This window comes from Genypterus blacodes, unplaced genomic scaffold, assembly GCF_046128005.1.
Source record: "Genypterus blacodes isolate CSIRO-AG114 ecotype Tasmania unplaced genomic scaffold, CSIRO-AGI_Gbla_v1 ptg000141l_1, whole genome shotgun sequence".
Classification (NCBI taxonomy): Eukaryota; Metazoa; Chordata; class Actinopteri; order Ophidiiformes; family Ophidiidae; genus Genypterus; species Genypterus blacodes.
The window spans coordinates 1,706,664-1,730,383 of NW_027466943.1; the positions used below are offsets into that span (position 1 = coordinate 1,706,664).

The 23,720-nt window shown below is 41.3% G+C and overlaps 1 protein-coding gene across 1 annotated transcript in view; it reads right to left on the minus strand.

Moving 5' to 3' along the window:
- The window catches only part of mamdc2a (MAM domain containing 2a), a 33,612-nt gene that overhangs the window by 4,134 nt on the left and 5,758 nt on the right, over positions 1–23,720 (minus strand). The window contains exons 3-12 of the mRNA XM_076165153.1: positions 11,473–11,723; positions 11,041–11,125; positions 10,792–10,926; positions 10,098–10,354; positions 6,788–6,881; positions 5,353–5,499; positions 4,456–4,721; positions 3,408–3,504; positions 1,866–2,012; positions 211–470 (exon numbers count right to left, since the gene is read on the minus strand). Coding sequence (XP_076021268.1) covers positions 211–470; positions 1,866–2,012; positions 3,408–3,504; positions 4,456–4,721; positions 5,353–5,499; positions 6,788–6,881; positions 10,098–10,354; positions 10,792–10,926; positions 11,041–11,125; positions 11,473–11,723 — 1,739 coding nt within the window. The remainder of the gene's footprint in view (positions 1–210; positions 471–1,865; positions 2,013–3,407; positions 3,505–4,455; positions 4,722–5,352; positions 5,500–6,787; positions 6,882–10,097; positions 10,355–10,791; positions 10,927–11,040; positions 11,126–11,472; positions 11,724–23,720) is intronic.

The following is a 23,720-nucleotide window of genomic DNA, read 5'->3' on the forward strand; positions in this document are numbered from 1 at the left end:
TAGAATTTTGCACTTGCAAGATGAAATGGAGACAGATAGTAGAGAAAACATTGAGTTGCAGGAACCTGTGGTGATAGACTTTGTCTCTGTATTCATCATGGTTATTGTTCATTACTGGTGATTAACAGGGGAGTGGTGGCACATTCACATCTAAGTTGAGCAGAACTCTAATACAAAAGCCAGCCTGTCTCAGACCGACAGGTGGTGTACCTGGTGTCGGATCTCACAGCTGTAGTCCACCATCGACCTCATCCAGCTGATTCCCTGTTCACCACGGCGCCTCCATAGCAGCCTGTCCTGCAGCTGGTTGCCATAGCGCAAGAGCACACTCAGTATGCCGGTACCAGATCCATACATGTGGTAGTAGAAGATCAGGCACTGAGGGGAGGAGGATCCTCGCAGGTCAGAGGTCAACATCTGAGCTTTGTGACCAGGCCGCATCAATGATGCTTCAATGTACATGAAGTAACCTGCAAGGAGTAGACAGAGGGCCTGACGCTGGCTGCCAAGTCACACGTGTATGAATAACAAGCATTAGATCGGTGGTTCCCCAACTTTTTCTGCAGGGCCCCCCTTCTGTAGATAAGAAAATCTTCATGCCCTCCCAACACACACACACACACACACACACACACACACACACACACACACACCTTTAGCTTCCAAACTCCACTGTAAAAAAGTCTGATGGTGTAATATTTTTGTATTGGTTGTATCTATGGTGTAACTTTTACTGTCTAACAGCATATCTGCTTTCATCACATTTTCTCTCTTGTCGCGCCTTTGCAGATTTTAGGCCTCATTTACAAAACTGCAAAAGTTTACATACTACCAAGAGAGGAAAATGGCACATGACTAAATTATAATTATTTATATAATTAGAACGTCCCCTTTATTAATCCTATTCAACTGAAAACGTGTACATGTATGTTTCAAATGAGCTGTCAATGTTAAGGACTTTGTGAATTTGTGAATGCTGACTTGCACATAAAAGGCATTTCATCGATAGTAACTACATTTAAAAATTGATTAAAATCAGTACAATTAGAAGTATGCTCATTCTGGGTAACATAAAGACGGCTTATTCAAGTCCAAGTTCCCTCAGTGAACAGCAAAATCCTATTGATTCTGTGCATATAAACGGCTTAATCACATTATTGCTTTTTGTCACAGTGAGTTTATAACTGACCAAATCATAAACAACTACAACTAAAGTTCAACAATCTGCTGGTTATTGAAAAAAACTGAGGAGCAGAATAGTAACCTTTACACAACTGCTTACAGGACAGATTATTAATCACAACAGAATTTTCCTGATATTGTTGGCCTTTGAGACATTTGTATGTGATATTGGGCTATACAATTAAAAGTATATTTTCTTGGAGGAGCAATACATGTTGGCATGCTGACACTATCTATACTTCATTCATCTGTTTTTCATCTGTGTCACCAAATCCTCCTGCCTCCTAAATGTGCACATGCACAACTCAAAATTTCCATAAAGGGGTGCAAATTCTCCATTCAAGTTTGTTTTTATAAACACCACATTTTGCATGGAAAGTGGTTTGAGCAACTTTCAAGGCTCTTGGCCATTTCAAAAGGAAAACAGAGGTCTATGTCCCTCTGTTTTCAGGCAAAATTTTAAGTCAAAACTACTGAGTAAAGTAACAGACACAGCCCTGAAACATAAAACAGACTCTGGAATGAACAAACATTCATTTGTGAAAGTCCTCATCACTGTCAGCCATTGTGAAGACGCACAAATCCCTAATTTCACCCAAACTAAAGGGTTTCTCTCCCACAGGTCATCATGGGTGCACTCTGTGAAACAGATGACTATAGCAGTGAATGAGGAAATGACTCACCTACCCCAGTGGTGTGGTCTCCTCTGGGTCCAGTGTAGGATGTAGGAGTGTGACCTCGAACATGCAGCCAATCAGCCTTGTCCTCCTTCTTACCCTGGATGAAGCCACAGTCTCCACTTTCAAAATCACAGTGGCCAGGAACGGAGCCTGCACCACCAGAGCACACACAGTCAGCACATGATGTGGCAATCAGGTTTGTTAAAGGTCCTGCCTCAGCGTGCAATACTCTGCAATGTATTTACTCTCCCACAAAGAGCACAAAGCAGACTCCAAAAATCCATTAAAATAGAACCTGAAACTAAAAATATCTTTAAGCCCACTCACAGAAATACCACAGGAAAGTGACATCTGTGTGAAGCACATCAGCTGTATCTGCTTCTCACTGGAGTTAAGTGCAGAAGTGAAAATACTTTCAGTGCTCAAGTATTTCTTGGTAGTATAAAATAAAATCCATACTTCAAATCATAAAGGTCAATTCATAATCCAAAGGTTTGTAAAGGCTTGTAAGAAAGGTAACAGTGTTGAAATGTGGGCACATGCAATCACAGCTGAGTTTAGATTTGCAACAAAGTATGATTTTGCTCAAGATGCCCTGATATATTCCATGAGGAAGGCAACAAGGACATTTTTACAATGGAAAAAGGCGCAACATCATCATCCTAAGACAATGCTGTAGTTGCTGCCTCACAAACTGCAAGTGACAATAACCAACACCAGTTTTTAAGTCACAGTTTTTAACAATGCCTTCCCATCTGAGCATCACTGACCCCTCCTCGGGCAGGGCACCAAAAACACAAGAACCAAAAGATGCAAATTGAAGGAAGATCGTTTCTCCAAAAAGGTATACAGAGGTACTTGGAGGCACTTGATATGCCACTGCTGCTTCAGGAAAGGGTGAAATATTCTGCAGGTTTTGGAGCCTGGTGGCGCCATTGCTCGCCATTCTCTACTCAAGTGTAGTGTTTGCATTTTTAACAGTGATCTGCGAACTACATGTCTCGCTTTGTGAGAAGGTGCCAAAAAAACCTTCCATCGTGATCGGTCAGACTGAATGATGACTTGATGCATGTAAGACTGCGTAATGAACGACATGCAGAAAAAAACTGAACAAAACCACCAATGTGTCATCATACAGGTGGATTGTAGCAGCAATCTAACTATGTGTTTTTTTGTGTATGATATGTCTTTGGGAGGCAGTAGCTCAGTGGCTAGAGCTTCCGCTTGGGAACCGGAAGGTCGCCGGCCGGTTCGAGTCCCTGCCGAGGTGCCCCTGAGCAAGGCACTGAACCCTCAATTGCTCCCCCCTCTGCGAAGGGTGGTAATGTAATGTAAGTCGATTTGGATAAAAGCGTCTGCCAAATGCTCGTAATGTAATGTCTTTAATGCTGTCAGAATGTGATCACAATTTGGTGGACAGTTCTCATCAAGTGATCTTGGACTACATTTTGGATAGATACCCCAAAACATCAGCAACAGCCCAAAAATCTGTAATTTTTGTCCTTATTCAGATGCATCAATAATAGTTTCTTGATGTGTTCTTACCTGCTGTGATTTGACAATCCCCGAGGCTGACTGTGATGTCATCAATAGCAACCAGGCCACATTCCCAGAAATTCTTACATATGCTGACAAATACCACCTGGGAGTCAGAGATCAAGACTGAATATTACTGTGCTATTTAACCATTCATCTATCACTTACTCCATCCATCAGTCCATGCACTATTTCCTCAAGCATCCATCCACTCAGCATCACCAGCTTAAGGTAAACTATTGTAAATGTATTATAATCATGTATATTTATCAAAATTAATGATCATACCAGTGCAGGTTAATCAATGTAGTACTTACACTCTTACAGCTTATGAAAATTCTCATCACATTAACTTCTCATACCTTCAACTCACATGGACCAGCTTCAAAAACAATGATAATGGACATAACTACTTTGAATATGATAAAGGAAAAATGAAAATCAACAGAGACTATATCACAAGCGGTGAATATGTGAGTGTTGAAGATGTCTTCCAGGGCCAAATTAGACATATCGCAAAAACATGTTTCATCGGAGAGATTATGTTGTTGATAGGTGCAGGGGCAACGGGAGAAAGTGTAACTTCATAGATAGATTTCTGAGAAACACAGAAATAACTGATTCCCATTCTGAGCTGGATGCATAGATACTTCACTTATGCCAGATCTCAGATATCAGATTTGTTTGAATGTGCAGCCTTTATATGTGTCCACTGGTATGGTGATCATGACAATAACTGGAAGCCGTTCCAGAATTCATGACTAGAATGATGCTCATTAGAACTCATACCTAAACCCAAATACAGATAGATCAGAACCAAATTGCATCCATTGGGATAAATATTTCATTACTTTTGAAGAAATTGCACAAATTATGAAGAAATGGCAGATCTCCCAATGTAAAGGGATCTGCACCAAAATTAGGGTCTACACCCCCACTCTTCCAGTAAATTTAGTCAAAATTCAGGACTAAGTAATATTGATAAAAATCAAACAAACAAACCGACATGTGTTGCATTGTGTGTGGTGCGATGGCCCTGTACTGTAATGCATCATACCTTGGAAACCATTGGCTTCATATATGTAATCTCCACTTCAGTCCATACAGCCCTGGAAGTATCAGCCAGGCTCCACACCTTCTCCTGGGCCACATTGTTTTCATCATAGATGTAAAGAATCAAAGGGTTGTCTATCTTTTTAAAGCCATGGAGTAAGTAATAGAACCTCAAGCAGTATCTGTGGTTCCCAGGTAAAAAGGGGCCGTGCAGACGACCCACATAACCGGGCCTCGAGGTAAAACGAGTGTTAGCCAGCAGGAAACAGCCTGCATTAGAAGAAGAAGACAGAAAGACTTAAGGGATTGTGTAGTTTTAAGGCTATTTGGGTATAAATTATACTGTATTTTCACAATTTTGTAAAAAGCTGGGGCAAATGGGCTATATACAGAACTCTGCAGAACACGTATGATGTCAGTGGAAACATTATCAGTCAGTGTGTTAAGGGCTGACATCAGTGACAACCAATCATAGCGGATTCACACATGACAATTAAAATAAAAGCAGAATCTGTAGAGTCACAAAGGAACAAATCCCAGAATTCACAATCTGTGCAAAATCATCATGTAGTCTGGCACATAGGATAGCATTCTGATCACATTTGTTTGATGTATGTTTTGCTAGCACATTCACATTAAATGCCATTAGTATCTACATGAACATGTCAATGTAAGCCGTCAATGATTTATCCACTGCAGGATGTAAATCATGGATGTCATGTATACACGCATCTGCTTGTTCTCACAGCATGGAAATGTTGTTAATCACAGGACAAACAACAAGACAACTAAGAACCATAAACCAGCCCCACAGAGTGGCCATACATTTATGGAAAACAGAAGAGGTAAAGCAGGGAGAGCCGCAAAGCTGTTATTTGTAACTGCTCAGGTTTTTGCTCACCTGTCCCCGTGGTGTGGTCTCCTGTCCTATATGCGTTTGGTTTGACTGACACTCTGCTCCACACCTTACTCTCTGCTCGCTCCTCATAGTAGAGACACAGGCCATTCTCAAAGTCACAGTTGGCTATAGAGGGATCAAAGTTCGGCTCTAGAACAAAGGAATAGGAACAATAAGAATCTGCCTTGTATAAATTGTGTCTGTGTGTGTGTGTTACTGACATCTGGAATGGGTGTTCAGTCATGGTGATCTGCTGACCTTTCCTTCTCACCACTATAACGCCTCAATTTTGTCTTTTGGAATTTTGGTCAAAACAAATGTGAAAATCTCTATGAAATTTGGATGTGGATTGTCCCCTTCAATCATCTGACCTTTGCTTTAGCACCAGTGCAAGGTCACGTCCCACCTTTCTGATGAAATGATGAACAAGAAGGATTTGCTGAGTACAGTCATGCTCTCAGGAGGATGATCATATCTCAACACTCAGGTAAGACTCTTTTTTATTCTGTCCATCACTCTCACAAAGTCTGCAGCATCTAGAAGACACTAGTTGGTCTACAGACTTTTAGCTTAATATATTCAGCTGACTGACTGACTGACCACCAAAGAGAACAAAAGCAGTGTCCACACCTTATTCAATTTGATGGTTTCTCTGTTATGGACTTTGTGTTCATGAAACCTGTTGAGCTGCTCATCTAGGCCAGGTCTAACCCTATAAACCCCATCAAATAAATGGTAACAGTCCTGTGTTTTTCTATAGGCTGAGCCCATGGTGCAGGCTGTAGGGGGAGGCCTATATGGGCAACGGAGCTAAGTCCAATGGCTTCTGATTCAGAATCCACAATCATTATTAAGATTCTTATTCTTGTTTATCATATACTGTATCATAACAGGTGTAATTGGAAGTGTTGTCACTGGTAAAAGTAGCTTTCGAATATTTGTATAAAATATAAATATAAATATTTAGTTTTATTAGTCTCTCCTGTCCCGTCTGACTTGGAGCAGTGTGGGCTTCCATCCCTTTCATGTGTATTACACAATTTCAACATTCATTTCCTGTCCTTAGCCTACCAAAACTCTCACCAATGCTCACAGATGGGTGCAATTGTGTTGGCATGACTAATATGTCTCAGCAGATGCTGTTTTCAAAGCCACACCACTGGTTTCTTGGACATGTATTCTCTCTGCTTTGTCCACTAGGCTCTATTCCATCCACCATGCATAAATTAGCCAAGGTCAAGTCACACTGTATCTATCACTTCTGCATTATTTTTGGTCTAATAGTTAGAATAGTAACTTTGTGCATAAATATTAATATAACCAAGAGTATTCAAACACTTAAACAGTACGACCCTAGCAGTAAGCGCAAATAGTAATCAACAATGCGCTTGATAAATGCAAAATAATATGTAATCATTACACAGGTCACAGCACTCACCTGTCTCAGTGTGGCAGAATTCAGGGGAAAAGGAGATGTCATCTATGGCCACATATCCACCTTTGGCACTGTTAAAAGCCACCTCAAATGTCACCTGTTAACACACGCAGAAACAAAACACAATGACTGACAATCTGCAATGTACAATTTCAGGCTTGTCTTATTGAGAACAAGTCCTGTGAATTGGAAACAGATACATTAAAAGTATGTAATACAGATCAGATGCCTCTGCTCAACCCAGACGGTGACATCAGCTCAAGGGCAAATTTAGCAATACAGGTTAGTCAGTGGAGCACTAGGCAATGAAAAAAATCCGTACAAGCCAGCAGACAAGAGCTGACCCACTTAGTAATGTTACATAAATGTATTTCCAAAGTGAGCAGGCGGTTGTGGGAGGCGATTTGTCTCAAGCTGCAAGGGAAACTGTGCAGTCATAGAGAAGAATCCTCATCTGAGACAGCAGTGGAAACCCACAGAGGAAAAACTGTATGTGAGTGTGCCTGTCCAGGCAGCTCCAGAACACACACTCACACACAGACTAATAGATGTTGCACATGATTTTCTTCATATGATGTATACAACAGATCCCTCTGTATCAAGCACAACATTTAATGAGCTTAATAACAACATTCCAGGTCTTTGAAATGCACATATAATTACAATGTCTGTATACAAAATGTCATACATGCAATGTGTTTTTTTTGTGGGAGCAGCACAGAATCTTCAAAATTCTAAAAATTCTAAAATTTGGCTTTTGCATGTTGGATAAGCTATTCTTTTATATAAAACACACCATCAATGGCTATTTCAGTCTGATGGTAAATTTCATCATTAAAGAAAATCTGACTGACGCTTTAGACTTGATTAGTCTGGCATGTGCATACAGCACCTCATCAACATGCAGATTTTCATTGTTTTTTGGTTGGCCCTTGTTCGGCGCCTTTTAACAACATACTGGTAACGGGAAACTGGTGTGTTATTCAATGTGAGTGATGCTTTAAATGAGCTTAAATGTTTGTGGTGATTTAGAGAGATAGACAAAAAGTGTGATTTCTTTTCATTAAAAAAATTCTGAGGAGCATTGAGGATATCAGTACAAAGTGAATGTACATAATGTATATTAAAAGGTACAAAAGTGTAATTGTTTAATATAAATACGCTGATTTAGCTGAGGTGCTGCACTTACTCAAACCATGTCCCTCATAAGAAAATCCAATGTGTCCTTGTGTAGGCAGTGTGACAGGAAACAAGGAGCATTCCAGGAGACTGATCCACTGAGCCTCTGCATACCAAGCAACAGCTCAACAATTTTCCAGTGGTGAATAAAATACTTTGTTCAGCAATTCTCTCAGTTGAAACAACACTATGCATCCAAAGTGTGGTATCAAGTCAAGTTGGGTTTTTACAGCCTAGAGTTAAATTCAAAAAGTAAATTTAACAGTCCAAAATAATCTCATGCATTTGCCGCAATAAATCCCATCTATATCAAGATAGGCAGCTTTTGCAGACAGCTGTGGTATTTCAGCATCATCCATAGCCATATATGAAAAATACTGTATGGTTAAGGTATTCTTCAACTAAAAACTCAAACACTACTTGGTAAGAGTGTGTTGGTCCTTCATAACGGTTCACTAAATTTGTGATAAAAGCTAAAGCTGTTTCCTCTAGTAATTGAGGTGAAGTTAGATCACAATCTTGCCTTGTATGCTGTTTAGCTAATGGAACATTCATAACTGAATAAAAGCAGCCTAAATGCCCTAAAAGGTATAAACTTTGTATGTATTTCAAGTGTCTTATTATCTAAAACAGTTTGTATTTTCCTCCAGGCAGCAAGTGGTTTACTATTCACATTAACTTGCTTAAAGACATTATGCCTTGAAAAGTCAGAGTCGGGTACCAACCTGTTTATTATAATCAGGTTTGCAAGCCAGGAGGGCAGAGTTTACCCATTTTGAGGCCCTGGTTTGTGGTTAGGGGTTGGGTGATCGCATTATGGAAGCATTCACACAACCAGAAAACAAGCCGCGGCGAAAAAAAGTCGCCCACGGTCTTAAGTGAAAGCATCGTGGAGCGTGTTGTCAAGGTGGCAGCACTTTGTGTCCCCGCCCACCAAGCATGAGACACTAGGACAGGGGTGGTTAACACGTGGCTCGCAGGCCGCCGGGGCTCTTTGCCGGCTGACATGCAGCTCGCAAGCAGCAAAGCTGGTCTTTGCCGGCTGACATGCGGCAGCACAAACTGCCATGCGTCATGCGGGCCGCGAGCGGGTCTTTGCCGGCTGACGTGCGGAAGCGCAAACTGACCTGCGTCTTCCCCCCACCCCTCCCCTGAGACTAACTGATTGCGGAGCAAACTGTACATGTAAGCATGTATACTTGTTGTTGAATGCAGATTGCGCTCGGTCACTTTTATTTGAATTGAATAAGCAATATGTTGGATTGTTAAACGGAGATTACCAGTCAAAAGGTAGCTAGTTGTGGAATAATGTATTGCAAATCTTTGTTACATTTGTTTGTTTTCAAGAGATGATTGAAGAAAATATTGAAATATTAATGAGATAAGTTTGATATTTATTTTGGGGGAAATCATTGTTATATTGCGTAATAAATATAATCTATAGATTAATCAACTAACCGAAAAAACAATCTGTAGATTGTTTATGCACCTCAGTTGTGGCACCCGAGAGGCCCCAGGTCAATCCCAACAGCTCCGATTTACAAACACACACCTCCACCACAATCAACTTTAGCCAATTGGAATTAGGCAGTTATTCAAAAGCACAGGAACACAATAATGAACACAACACGTTATGACTATGAATGAGTCCCTGCATAGTAAATAAATATAAATTCATCACGATTTTCTCCCAACTGGCCTGCTGAACTATAAAACAGGGTGAATTCAATTAAAAAGCCAACTTTGTTTACTCTGCAGTGAGTTATGGACTAATTATTTTACAGCAGACTCAGACATGAGGTTGAGGTTGTAAACTGATGACACACAACCAAATGACCCAAACGGCCAAACCATGGAGGTACAGATGATCATTATACTGCTTTTGTTCTTTTGTGTAAAGGAATCTCTCTTGGAATTGCCTCTCCCGAGGTTTTTTCCATTTTTCCTTGTACATTTTCTCAGGAGTTCTTCCTCATCTTCCTGGAGAGCTTTGGGCGGGGTCGAGAATTTTCCTGATGTTGTGGGGCTGTAAAGCCCTTTGAAAACATTGTATGTGATATTGGGCTATACAAATAAAATTTACTTGACTTGACCCATTTATTATGGTGCTCGCTAATGTAGCTACAGTACTGACCTCCAGAGGGTGTGGCGCTTTGATGTCAACACTGACCAGGGTCCAGCCAAGGGTGGCATATACCTCTGGTCTCCAGATCTCCTCATAGTGGCCACGCTGGTCTCTAGTGAAAACAGAGAAGATATTCCCCCTCTCCTGGTCCCGGTGATAATAAAAAGACAGGCAGCCGGCCATGGACATTGTTGTCATGGGTGACGTCAGCTTGGCCACTTCCTGGAAGTGCTTAGCGTACACAGAGTCCACATACATGTAGTGGCCTGGTGAGGCAGAAGGTGTGGATGAGTTAAAGCTACACAGCTACAAGTGAACAGATGACACATTTGTGTGTGAACTAATAAGGCAGGAAAAAACAATGTGGGTCGAAATTAGTCATCAACTTGCAACCATTTGCTCCGGTATAAAGAGCGAAATTACAGACTCAGTCCACACTCAAGGTGTCTCATACTGCTTTCTATATAGGACTACAAATATTTCATCACAATCCCCTCAAAATATCAATGTGCAATGAACGATACAAGTAAAACGTGTTTTCAAGATAATCATAGTAAAGGTTGGGATTTATTTTATTCATAAAGGGAAATCAAAGGACTGTTAGACCTTGGATGGAGTATGAACTGTGAGTGAACATTAAGGCTTATTGCTTCACATGAACCCATCTTAATCTTAAGAGCAAAGATTTGTTAGCAAATATTACCTCTGTGGTTATCGTTGTGATGTTCAAGCTGGTTGGACTCTGGGTCTATAGCAACACTCCCTCCAACATACCAGTTGACATTTGGGTTCCAGCTGTTACTATAGCCACACAGATGATGCTCCTCAAAGTTACACTCTGATAACAGAAACAATACCAAAAAGCTCATAAAGCACAAGCTCAAGCTTAACAATATTCTCTGACAAACTTTACCAGTTTACTTTGTGTACATGACACAATGTTGACACTGACCTATGCAGTAGCCAGGAATGATGTGAATTTCAAAAATGGCCACGCTGTTGCCTGGGCCATGTTCCGGTCTGCCTTCCAGCAAAATCTATGAAGGCAAAATGCTAGACATCATTGTTACACCCATTCACATGCATCCTACCACATCCACCGCCCACATCAGAACATATCTGATTCCATGAGCTTACTTATTATTTACATGTTCACAATATATTCAATTATTAATCTTGGAATTATGTCAATTGTATCTGGTGATGTAGTATCCTACACCTATTACTCAAAGTTCACGGGTTGCTGGTTGCTCAATGAACCTCATTTACATTGTCTATGTGGTTTCAGTATCTGCTAAAAGTAATTAATAGATGAAGTAGCTAAGAATTACAATTGCATTGTAACAGAATCAATGTAATAGTTCAGATGTGCTGTTGTTCCAACCTGATAAGGATTGGTAGTATTAGGCAGGTCCACACTGGCGATGAGCCAGCTGTCGGATGCTTTGTCAGCAGCCCACAGCTGGTGGTCAAAGTTATCACTGTCTGGTCGAAGGTGGAGCCGCAGGGATCCCTGGCCAGTGATCTGGTAAACCAGCCTCAGACAGCTCCAGTCTGGCTGCTCCAAAACTGGACTTATAAAAAACGCCTGCTCCTCGCTATGCAAGAGGTCAGAGTCCACTGATATCAGATGCCCTATGACAAATGAAGACAACTCAGTCAAGAATGTGAAGACCATGTACGGAACCAGTAGATTGTTTGCTTTGGTGCATATTAGGGATGAAATTCTTACAATGTTGCATTTGTGACTTAGTGTGGTTCAGTTTCACACAGAAAATATATAAGCAAACTAAAATACTTTAATGAAAGCTCATGTGTATCAAAATGCACTTTTCAATTCAGCAACATCAGCTTTCTTCTGTAAACATTTTCAGTGTGTCAAGCTCACACTAATACATTCACATCATATTAATCTCATAAAAAAAACTAAACAATGTTATTACTTATTTTACTATTTTACCAATACTATTCCTTTCATATTTCACATTTGTCTGTGCACATATCACTGTCACAACTTCTCTTTACATTCCCTGTAATTCAGGGAATTCCCTCTAGTTCCCATAACATCTGTACTTCACATGCATTCAGTCTGTTGTGATGTTAGTGAGATGACAGAGAGAGTGGTACTATTTTCATTTGGAATTAAAATACTTTTGGAATGTTCTTGCAGTGAAGCACGTTCTCTATCGTACAGTTTGGAGTGTTTCCCTGTTTGGAAGAATATACACTGGATTGAGAGCCTGGGTGGAGCTTCTAAATCCCAACGATTGCAGAAGCACTGACAGTACTAGCACGCTAGCCTGCCTTTTTTTCTTCCAGCTGGACTATTGGATGCACAGTTCACATGTCTGTGAAGGTTTTTTGTGGACCCTGCTCGACATGACGGCTTAATTCTGCATTCTGCCATTATGTTGTCACAATTGTTCAAATGCATCCATTCCAAAATGCATTTTTTTTTTTTACAGCTGTCACTCATCTTTCTACGCACTGCAGACCGAGACCATCCTATCATTCTGTCTTGTATTAAGTTGCAGAAAAAATAAAAACGGCTCTCGGACGGGAGCCTGCTCCTATTGTCCACCTAAAAGAGAAACAAAAACAACACTGTATATATAACTCTCTAACTTTCCTTTTATTAAAAATCTAAACATCACTCATTCAAACTTTGTGTTAAGTAACATTTTATAATTCTCACAAACTAACCTGTTACTAACCTGCAAAGCCGAAAAAACATATGAGAGAGGCACTTTGAGTCTGTCTTGCTTCGCCTCGCTCAGCAGAATGAGGGAAAATGATACAGGTGCGTATGAGCCGTAAAATGACCGCTGCAAACAGACTGCTGTGACGTGCTTCAAACAGTCGCTCAACTAGCGTAAAGCACTCCCTGTTGGCTTCAGCAAGAAATGTACACAAAGCAAACAATGAAACAACAATGAAATGTTGACTCACACATGCTACACGAAAATATACATCTTCAAGTGTACAAAACAATTCACACTACTGTGATCACACATAAGTGGGCGTCACACAAACAATGTCTCAAATGTCTTTACAGACCCACAACATCAGATAATTCCCGACCCCGCCCAGAGCTCTCTAGGAAGACAAGGAAAAACTCCTGAGAAAACCTTAATGTATAAGGAAAAAAGGAAGAAACCTTGTGGGAAGCAATTCCAAAAGAGATTTCCTCTCCACAAATGGCTGGGTGTGAAATAGGAACTTCCAGTGGGATTATACAGAGGTCCAAAAGGATGGATGAGAGAAAAGTCATTGGATGAGAGCCAGGGTACATCCTGTATAGGTGGCCAGTCTAGACAGCCACCTCAGTCATACTCCCTTTCACACCTTTAGGCAATTAAGAGTTTCCAATTCAATAAAGCAGCATGTCTTTGGAAGTGGAGGAAACCCACACAGACACAGGGAGAACATGCAACATCCACACATGAAGGCCAACTTGGAATTTGGTACACGCTGGAATTGAAATACCACAAGATTTTAAAAATGTTTCATGACACAAATTATACTAAATATATTAAATATGTGGTAGTGTATGTACAGAATATGGAGGATCTGACTGCTCTACTGCTGAAGGCTGGGGATAATATTTCCTATACTTCCTTTTAGGTCATCACTAAGTGTCTTTCATTCACAGAGATCTGAGAGAGCAAATCCACCGCATATAAACACAGTTTATAGAGAGGTGCTTAAATGCCCTTAGTTGTCCATCAGGTTGGGGAGGGAAAAGGTTTTCTGTTGTATTCATGATCCCTTATTTGGGCAAATAAAGTTCAAGGAGAATATCACTTGCAGGAAAAGCCTTTGAGGAGTGGTTTTAGAACAGCTGTGAGTGTTGACCCATGGAGAAGCAGGTAAAATATGGCAAATAATGTTTATAGTGTATGTAATGTAGTAATGTGTGTACTGTAATGTAAAGTGTTGCTGAGATTCAGCTCCACGTCCTGCTGTTGACTTTGTTTTCTTGTTTCAGACACGCTAAGAAACGAATCTCGGGTCAGACAGAGAAGTGAGGTACCAATATTGTTGTTAATACGACACATGGTTAGTGAAATAATGTGTATTAAATGTATTCATATAGTAAAATGTGCGTTATTAGTCATGCCATTTCGAGTTCAATTTGTCACTCTTTTTTTTTTGCATTGTTTCCTTATTCTGTCTGTCCATGTTGCCATTAAAATGTAGGGTGTAGTGTGGATTGATTGATTTACTGACAGAAACATATTCATTTGAAAGCTGACATACCACAAATTCCCCCAAGAAAGCAGAAGAGATAAATGTTTATGGTTTAAAATAAACAATGGAGTGATAATATTTTAAGAACATTTTGCCCCAAGATGTCCATAAATTTACAGCGAGAAATGGTCCAGTGAAGTCTCCAAACAGGACAGGCAGAATGATGTCAACATGTGAACATGGTGGTCTCTGTCATCGCTCTCTCTCACTCCATCAATCCTGGTCTTTATGTTTATTCTGCTTGAGCACAGCCTGAAGTCTTTGTTTCTGACATCCCTGAATATAATCACAGAGAGTAGCCATCCATGCTTTTAACCACAAACTCTGCCTCACATTCTTTTTTTAGTGCAATCTCGTCAGCTCGAGCCCAGATTTCCACGGCAACCAAACAGAAAACACCGCTGGAGTCATGTTTTTATGGTCCTATTTATTGCAACATTGGGTGTAGTCTATCACCATCTTGAAGGTTGTGCTGGTGGCTAGAACTGGTTCCATTTTCGTCTGGGTTAGTGGTTTAGTGTGACCAACTCGTCTGCTCTGCTGAAGCTTCTGTTTGAGAGAGCTCAGAGGGGAAAACATTGCATACGTGAGACCTCGAGATGTGGCTGGGAGAAAGATGGCGCACACGATTTACAGTACCACCACTTATCTTAACAGCGGAAACATAAACTGTGCAGACAGATGATCATAAACAGGAGAAGCAGCTTTTGCATGGCGGCAGAGTAGTGGGGGACCCTTTGCAGGCGGTGAAAAACAGATAACAGGGAGAGTTCGGTGAAATTTCTAGCTTGATGTGTGGTGACATACTCTCTCCGGAGCCAGATATTCACATACAGCACTTTTTAAGGCAAATAACAGTGATATTTACCTCCGCCAAATAGGTTGTGTTTTCACCGTGTTGCTTTGTCTGTTTATCAGCAGGATGACTCAAAATAGTGGGCTGGTTGGACATGTGGGAGAACACATTCAAATTTGGTGGTGACGCTAGTGCAGCAATTAACACTTGGTTTTATACTTTAATTTTTGAACTGTGAGTCATGGAATAATTGTCTTGTGGATTCCTTGGGTGTCAACCACACAGACCATGCTCATTTGCACCTAATGAGATTTTTATTATTTCTTAAACAGATTTTTTTGTACCTAAACAGATTTTTTGTACCTCCTGCTACATTTTGGGGTCAGTTATCACAAAACTGTACAAGTAGAATGTCAGGACAAAGCCAGAAAAAGCTTCTGACTTTGTTTTTCATATTCTTTGTTTTGCTATAATTGAGTGTAACGAGTGTGATGAGTGTGATCATATTCATTTCCATTTAACTGTGCTTGTCATTAAGAATTGTGTAATGTAATGTAATGGGTAAACTATGATACAGAGAAGCCTGCTGACACAGAGAGAGAGAGAGATTCTGACAACGGGAAGCTCAGCAACTAAGGTGATCTATAACTGACCAGAGTTCTGTCCCACAGCAGGGAGTTTCAAAGCTCACATGTTGAGTCAGTTCATATGAGTGGACATTGCAAGACAATATAGAGCACTGTTGAGGAGAACGTCTATCAAAGGACAGCTATACCAAGTCCAGATGTTTTCAGGATCCATGAGTGAATCAAAGGACTGAAAGTATTACATGTTGTACATCGGGGATATTGCACGATGTGATCATTGGACAGGGTTCACTGGAAGAAGTGGGGATTGAATAATAAATATTGGGAAGACGCCACTATCATATCATCTACAATGTACAGGATGCATGAAGAGGGATGTGCCGAGTGGAGTGGACTCGCCAGGGACCACCAACCATAAACCAACACAAAGGAGTTTACATTAACAGTTTATATTGTATGAAAACGAGTTCTGGGCTCATTGAGTGGAAGTGTAGACCAGGGCTGGGGAACGTTTTTCCTATCGCGGGCCATTTTGATGTTGCCATCAGCCCTCAGGGGCCAAAGTTGAGTGTGGCTCATTTATTAAATCTGCTGCATCTAATCAATGATTTTGTCTACTGCAACCATGATCATAGTCTAGTTCAGGGGTGGCATGCGGCTCTTTTGCCGGCTGACATGCGGCTTGGCTCAAGTGCTCACAGATTTTTCTGTTGGTGTGCAGAATTTTCATATTGTAATTATACATTTATTATTGTAATTATATAATTATACATCTAAAATGCATATGCTATATTTGGCAATACAGACAAAAAGCTGTCTGATTTTAATATTAATTCATAAATATTTTGTCATCACACGATCTTGAGAAAGAGATCTTGTATCGTTGAGGAGCGCATGGCTCCTTTCAGAAGAGATACTCTGGTATTGCGTCGTTCGACAGGGGGTCCGCAAAATTTCAAACCAGTTTTTTTCCCCACCAATTTAAACGTCTTTAAATACACATTAACATGAATCCCACATATTGTAGTGAACAGATACAGTAAATGGAGGCAGAAGATGTTATCTTTCAGTCAGCAATGCACACATTCAGGACACAGGAGCTCTCTCAGGCTGGGCACCGGTTCACTCACAGCACTAGACTTGCCCAGTTACCTGTCCCTCCAAGCCGAACCTATTCACTACCCAGCTGACTAAGATCCCAGACACAAGACGCATGCTGCAATGTTATTAAAAAAAATAGATCAAATAACAAATTCAAAAAGACGACATTTAGTTCACCAACTAACCCTTTTGAAATCTTTTTTTCAAGATATTCCTGGTCTAAAACACTGCAGCTCCTATCCACAACAGCCAGTACTGAGGCCAGTATATTATTATGCCATCTCCAGAAGCTTAAGAGAGATACCCTCCACCTCAGAAACCACCCATGAAAATGCAAGTGGCGAGGCTGCACCTGCTGCTGATGTAGCAGCTGATAAGGGTAAGCGCAAATGAGAGAAGACCCGAAAATATACCGATAATTATCTGAAGTTTGGATTTACCTCAAAGGAGACAGATGCCATCGAATTACCAATGTGTGTCACTTGCTCTATTGTGCTGTCAAACTTATCTATGAAGGCATCAAAGCTGCAGTGTCACTTGGAGACAACCCACAGCCACTTAAAAAACAAACCTGTTGAGTACTTCCAAACTAGTCTCAAATCCCACCAAGGTCAACAGACATTGATGAGAAAATCAGCCAAAGTTGGTGAGCTAGCTTTGAAATGCTCTTATCAAGTTGCTCTTCAGATTGCCCAGAAGAGACAGCCATACACACTTGGAGAGGATTTTATATTGCCTTCAGCAACTGACATGTGTAAAACAATGTATGGGAATGATATTGATATTAAAAAACTGAAAACTATTCCAGTGTTGGACACAACCATAGCTCGCATTGACGAGATGGCATGTGATGTGAGGGTGCAACTGATAAGAGAAGCTGAGGTTGGCAGATGCATTTGCATTACAATTGGATGAATCAACAGACGTGTCAAAGGACGCACAGCTTCTGGCGTTTGTGCGCTTTGTCGATCAAAAGGAAATGCAGGAGGAACCTGCACCACCTTGCACATGTTTAAAATAAAAACATGAATATATGAACCTGTGTATTATTTCAATAGCTTAGAATTGAATGCACAGGGTAGCTATGTTTGTACATGGCACTAGGCCCAGTTTGATATAAAACACAATTTTATACAATATATAGAGTAGGGGGTCCTGCACCATCTCTCCATCAGTTTAGGGGTCCTTGGCCTGAAAAATGTTGAAGACCCCTGGGTTACAGTATAAGATATGAATGTACAATGTGCCAGCGACTGGTGAAGATAAAGCTGGCAACTCCCCAAGAACTCCCCTCGTTGTGCCTTGCTGGCCAATGCGCTTTTGGTTTTAGTTTCAACATTAGTTAATCTTTAAGCACTGTTGTCAACAATTGTCTTTTGTTCCTGGTTCTTTTCCAATCAGTTATGTTTTGTCAGGGTTTTAAAAAAATATTTTTGATTTATTATCTGTCACCTCTTCTCTGTAGCTCTTTTGTTATGTTGAACCATTTCATGCCATTGATGGTTTGGTAACAGTGTGAATCTTCAAAACGTGGTTGGGTTTTTGTTGTGGCTCTCTGAGCTGGACTGGTTAGCCACCCATGATCTAGTCCAGGGGTGGGCAAACTACGGCCCGCGGGCCATATACGGCTCGTTGGGCTTTTTAATCTGGCCCGCCGAATTATTATTATATTATTAAATTTATAAATTTTTTAAAATAAACCTCGTTCGTTTTACATTTCCCCGCAATGCCCACGTTTCCCCAATAGATGCCGCACTTCAGAGACATTGACCGTATTACTCCCTTCTTCACTTTTTCGCTTTGCCCTATGAGCCCTTCTGTAAAAATGAGCGGATTAAAGAAACGACAAGTGGATAGTAAGTGCCGAGAATTTGGTACGGAGTTGACAACAAAACATTTTTTCACTTAAGTCCGATCAAAGGCTGTATGCCTGATGTGCCAAGAAACTGTCGCCGTTTTCAAAGAGTACAATATCAGCCGTCACTTTGCTACGAAGCGTGCTAACTACGCTAGCAAGCAGTCAACGCAAGAAAAAGAGGCAACGCGAAACGCAAAGAAATACAGCAAATCACTTGACGACCTGCACAGACAATTCTGCCGTAGGTTCCCTGATTTTGAAAACATTGAAAAGTCACTTCAGCTGGTGTCCTGTCCCCTGCCACAAGACCCTGAAACAGCGCCACAGGAGCTGCAATTGGAACTGATCGATCTTGAATCTGACTCCGTCCTAAAGGAGAAGTTTAATTCTCTTAAACTGAATGACTTTTATGCTTCACTTAACAAAGCCACGTTTGCAAACCTCCGGAGGACGGCACAGAAGATGCTGACTTTTCTTGGCTCGACGTATGTATGTGAGCAGACATTTAGCGTCATGAACATCAACAAAGCCCATCACAGATCCGAGTTAACTGACCAACACCTTGGATCTATCCTGAGAATTGCCACAACAAAACTAACTCCAGACTTTGATGCACTGGCAAAAAATAGAGATCAACAACACTGTTCTCACTGAAACTGAATGTGAATTTCTCTACTGTTTATTAAAATAAAATGTTATTAAATTAATGCATTTAGAAAACAATTTGTACAATGGGACTTGTGTATTCATGCTTTGCCGCCTGTTAAAGGCCAAATACTTTCATATAATAGCTTTTACATGTCATTTATATTCGTTCACACAAACACTCCATCCATCCTTGACTGGCTCGGCCCCTCTGTCAAATTTTAGAACCCATTGTGGCCCGCGAATCAAAAAGTTTGCCCACCCCTGATCTAGTCCATAACCTGCTACATAGGAAAGACATATGTCTTTCCTATGTAGCAGGTTATAATTGCTTCATATAGCAGTCATAATTGGAACATTGTTATCAAATTTGCTCCACTTGCATATGTGGTCGTAGATCTGACTCATACAATACCTGCAACTGCTGTGGGAACACCGAAAAGAGAATGCATGCAGAACGTCTCACCTCAGAGTCATGATGGACTCCATATAGATGTAATGACACAGCAATTAAGTGATGAGAGATCCCTGTTAGCTGCTCTGGTGCCAGGCATCTTGTTTAAGAGGATTTTGCAGCAATTAACAGTTTCCTTCTGTCACCATTCACCAGACCAAGACACTAGCTATTGAGACTGCGCCACACCTCTAACCCAGGGGTCTTCAATGTTTTTCAGGCCAAGGACCCACAAACTGATGGAGAGATGGAGCGGGGACCCCCTACTATATATATTGTATAAAATTGTGTTTGATATCAAACTGGGCCTAGTGCCTTGTATAAACATAGATTTTCTTATCAATGTCTGTTGACCTTGGAGGGATTTGAGACTAGTTTGGAAGTATTCAACAGGTTTGTCTTTTAAGTGGCTGTGGGTTGTCTCCAACCGACGCTGCAGCTTCGATGGCTTGATAATAATAATAATAGATGAAAGTTAACAACTTCTGCCTCCATTCATCTGTTCACTACAACATGTTAGATTCATTACAATCATTTAGCAGATGCTTTTTTCCAAAGCGACTTACATTACATTACCACCCATTACAAAGGGGGGAGCAATTCAGGGCTCCTCGGCGGGGACTCGAACCGGCGGCCTTACAGCTCCCAAGCGGAAGCTCTAACGACTGAGCTACTTCCTCCCCGCAATTCATGTTATTGTGTAGTTAAAGCATTGGTCTCCAACCTTTTTTCCTCAGAGCTACTTTGCCAAAATAAAAGTGTCAGAGAGCTCGTCATGTTTTACATTATTAGTAACATTTGTCCACATGGCTGATTCTCCACCCAAACCAGCTGAATAAGCGTCTTCTGTGTGAACATTTACAAAATTTCGATATCCAACACTCACATTTTGTATCAAAATGCTCTTCAATTCAGCGGCATGAGCTCTTTTTTTCTGTATACATTTTCAGTGTCAAACTCACACTAATGAATTCACATCATATTAATATCAAAGGAAACAAATCAATGTTATTACTGATTTTACTAATACTATACCTTTCATATTTTACATTTTATGTCTGTCCACATATCACTGTCACAATTTCCCCTTCACATTCCCTGTAATTCATGGAATTCCCTATAGTTCCCATAACATCAGTACTTCACATGCATTCAGTCTGTTCTGATGTTATTGAGATGACAGTGAATGTGGTACTGTTTTCATGAGGGATCAAAATAGTTTTGGAATATTCTTGCAGTGACGCACATTCTCTGTTTTACAGTTTTGGAATGTTATTCTCCGATTTGGAGTCCTGTCTTCTAGCTGTTAAAGGCTGGATGACAAACAACTTTTTACTTCTTAACGTTTATGAGACAGAAATGCTGATCCTGGGACCAAAGAAACAGAAGTAGAAACTTCAGAATTTACTTGTTAACTTTGACAATGGTCCAATCCGTCACTCCGCAATGGCGAAAAACCTAGGTGTAACCTTTGACTTTTGCCCTGAATGCCTTTGTACCTCTGTATAATCCCACTGGAAGTTCCTATTGCACACAAAGCCATTTGTGGAGAGGGAATCTCTCATGGAATTGCCTCTCCCGGGCTTTCTTCCTTTTTTCCTTATCCATCTAGCTTTTTTCCTCCTGCCAGAGGGGAGGGTTGCAACAGTTTGTGACCAGGGTGGGAGGGGTCAGCCACAACCTTGCCTGCCCGCCTTAGGGTCCGAGAGGCCTGCAGGTCCTGCAGAGACAGCAGATTGCAGCCGATCACCTTCTCCGCACAGCGTATGATACCTCCTCCATCACTGTCTGGTTTGCTGCAGCTACTGCCAAAGACAAGGGCAGGCTGCAGCGAACCAGACAGTGATGGAGGAGGTGAGGATGGACTCAATAATGGCAGAGTAGAAGTGCACCATCATTGTCTTTGGCAGGCTGAACTTCTTCAGCTGTCGCAGGAAGAACATCCTCTGCTGGGCCTTTTTGGTGAGGGAGCTGAAGATGAACTCCCACTTAAGGTCCTGGGAGATGATGGATCCCAGGAATCGAAAAGACTCCACAGTGTCAACTGGGGAGTCACACAGAGTGATGGGGGCGGATGGGGCTGCGTTCAGTCGGAAATCCACGACCATCTCCTTTGTTTTCAGAGCATTAAGCTCCAGCTTGTTCTGTCTGCACCAATTCACCAGACGGTCAATCTCCCGCCTGTAGGCAGACCTTATGTTGTCACAATTATTAAAATGCATCCAAATGCTGTTTTTTTCCAGCTGTCTCACATCTCTACTTCTCTCTGTCCTGCTCTGTACCTGTAGTAGACCGTCAGCACGGTCCTTGTCCTTATGATGCTTGTCTGTCCTCAATTGCATTTCATTGGCTTGTACCTGTACTTGCTCTTTGACAATAAAGTTGAATCTAATCTAATCTAAAGTGAATTGGTCGAACAGCACAACATCATTTCAAATGGCCAGTCTTCTTCTATTCCTGGCACGGTGAAGACCGGTGAAGACCATCCATCATTATCATTTTATCAAAACGTCTCTCGGGCGGCAGCCTGCTCCCATTGTCAACTAAAAGAGTCAGCTCTTTGAGCCGGCACGTTCGCTAACGACACATCACGCCCTGCTAGCAGCCGGAAAGTCCTGTAAACAGTTGCTGTGGACTGTGGTGAAGTGGCGCTCCACAGACGTGTTTGCACCGCAAACGAGACAGGCACACACTTGTCATTCACATTTGTAAATTTTTTTGTCTCTTGTGAAAATAGTTTATTTGTTGCCTTTTATCAGGGCTATTTTCCACGGTCATCCTCAAATCCGGCACGCGCTTGCAAGCCGAATGTTACAGTGTCACATAACCGAACATGACAGCAGTGTCATTTGTTGGACTGACAGCTGATTGGCTTATAATCGTTTTGTGACAAAAGGGGGCGGGATGTCTGTGAATTTGGTTGGATAGAAATTTAAACAGTTTACATTTTAGCAGGTGACGTTGTGTTGTCAAATGTACGTATTCTTTGAACCTTTTACGAGCTACTCCCAAACGGCCGGCGACCTACTGGTATCTCGCAAGTGACCTGTTTGAGTGCACTGATGTAAAGACATTTAAAATTGTGGGGAAAAAAATTGGTTTAAAAAAATACATAAATAATTGTCTACTAAACAACAAATTTTGCCACCCCCCTGCAGTGCCCTCATGGAGCCCTTAGGGGTCCATGTTTGGTTACGTGACACCGTAACATTTGGAGATGTTAGCAGGCTAGATGACTGCAGAAAATAGGCCCGGTAAAGGGAACATATATACTATTTTCATGAGAAATTTAATTTACAAATGTGAATGACAAGTGTGTGCGTGTCTCATTTGTCTGTGGAGCGCAACTTCACCAAAGTCCACAGCAACTTCTCACGGGACTTTCAGGCTGCTAGCAGGGCGTGATGTGTCAAAGAGCCGACTCTTTTAGGTGAACGATGGGAGCCAACTCCCGTCGAGAGCCGTTTGTATTTTTTCTGCAACTTAATACAAGACAGAATGATGGGATGGTCTTCTCTAGGCCATGAACACAGAGAAGACTGGACGTGTGAACTGATGTTTTGCCGTTCGACCAATTCACGTGAAGACCGACTAGGATCATAACATCAAGCAGGGAGATTTGGGGCGTGCTGACGGTCTACTACAGGTACAGAGCAGGACAGAGAGAAGCAGAGAGAGGGAGTGCATTGAGTGCAGTGCGCGAAAAGATGAGTGACAGCTGGAAAAAAGCAGCATTTGGATGCATTTTAACAATTGTGATAACATACAGGCCGAAAGCAGAATTGGCAGAATTAAGCCGCCATGTCGAGCAGGGTCCACAAAAAACCTTCACAGACATGAGAACTGTGAATAGTTCAGTTGGAAGAAAAAGGGCAGGCTAGCGTAAATGTTCACACAAAAGACGCTTCAGCTGGTTTGGATGGAGAATCAGCGATGTGGA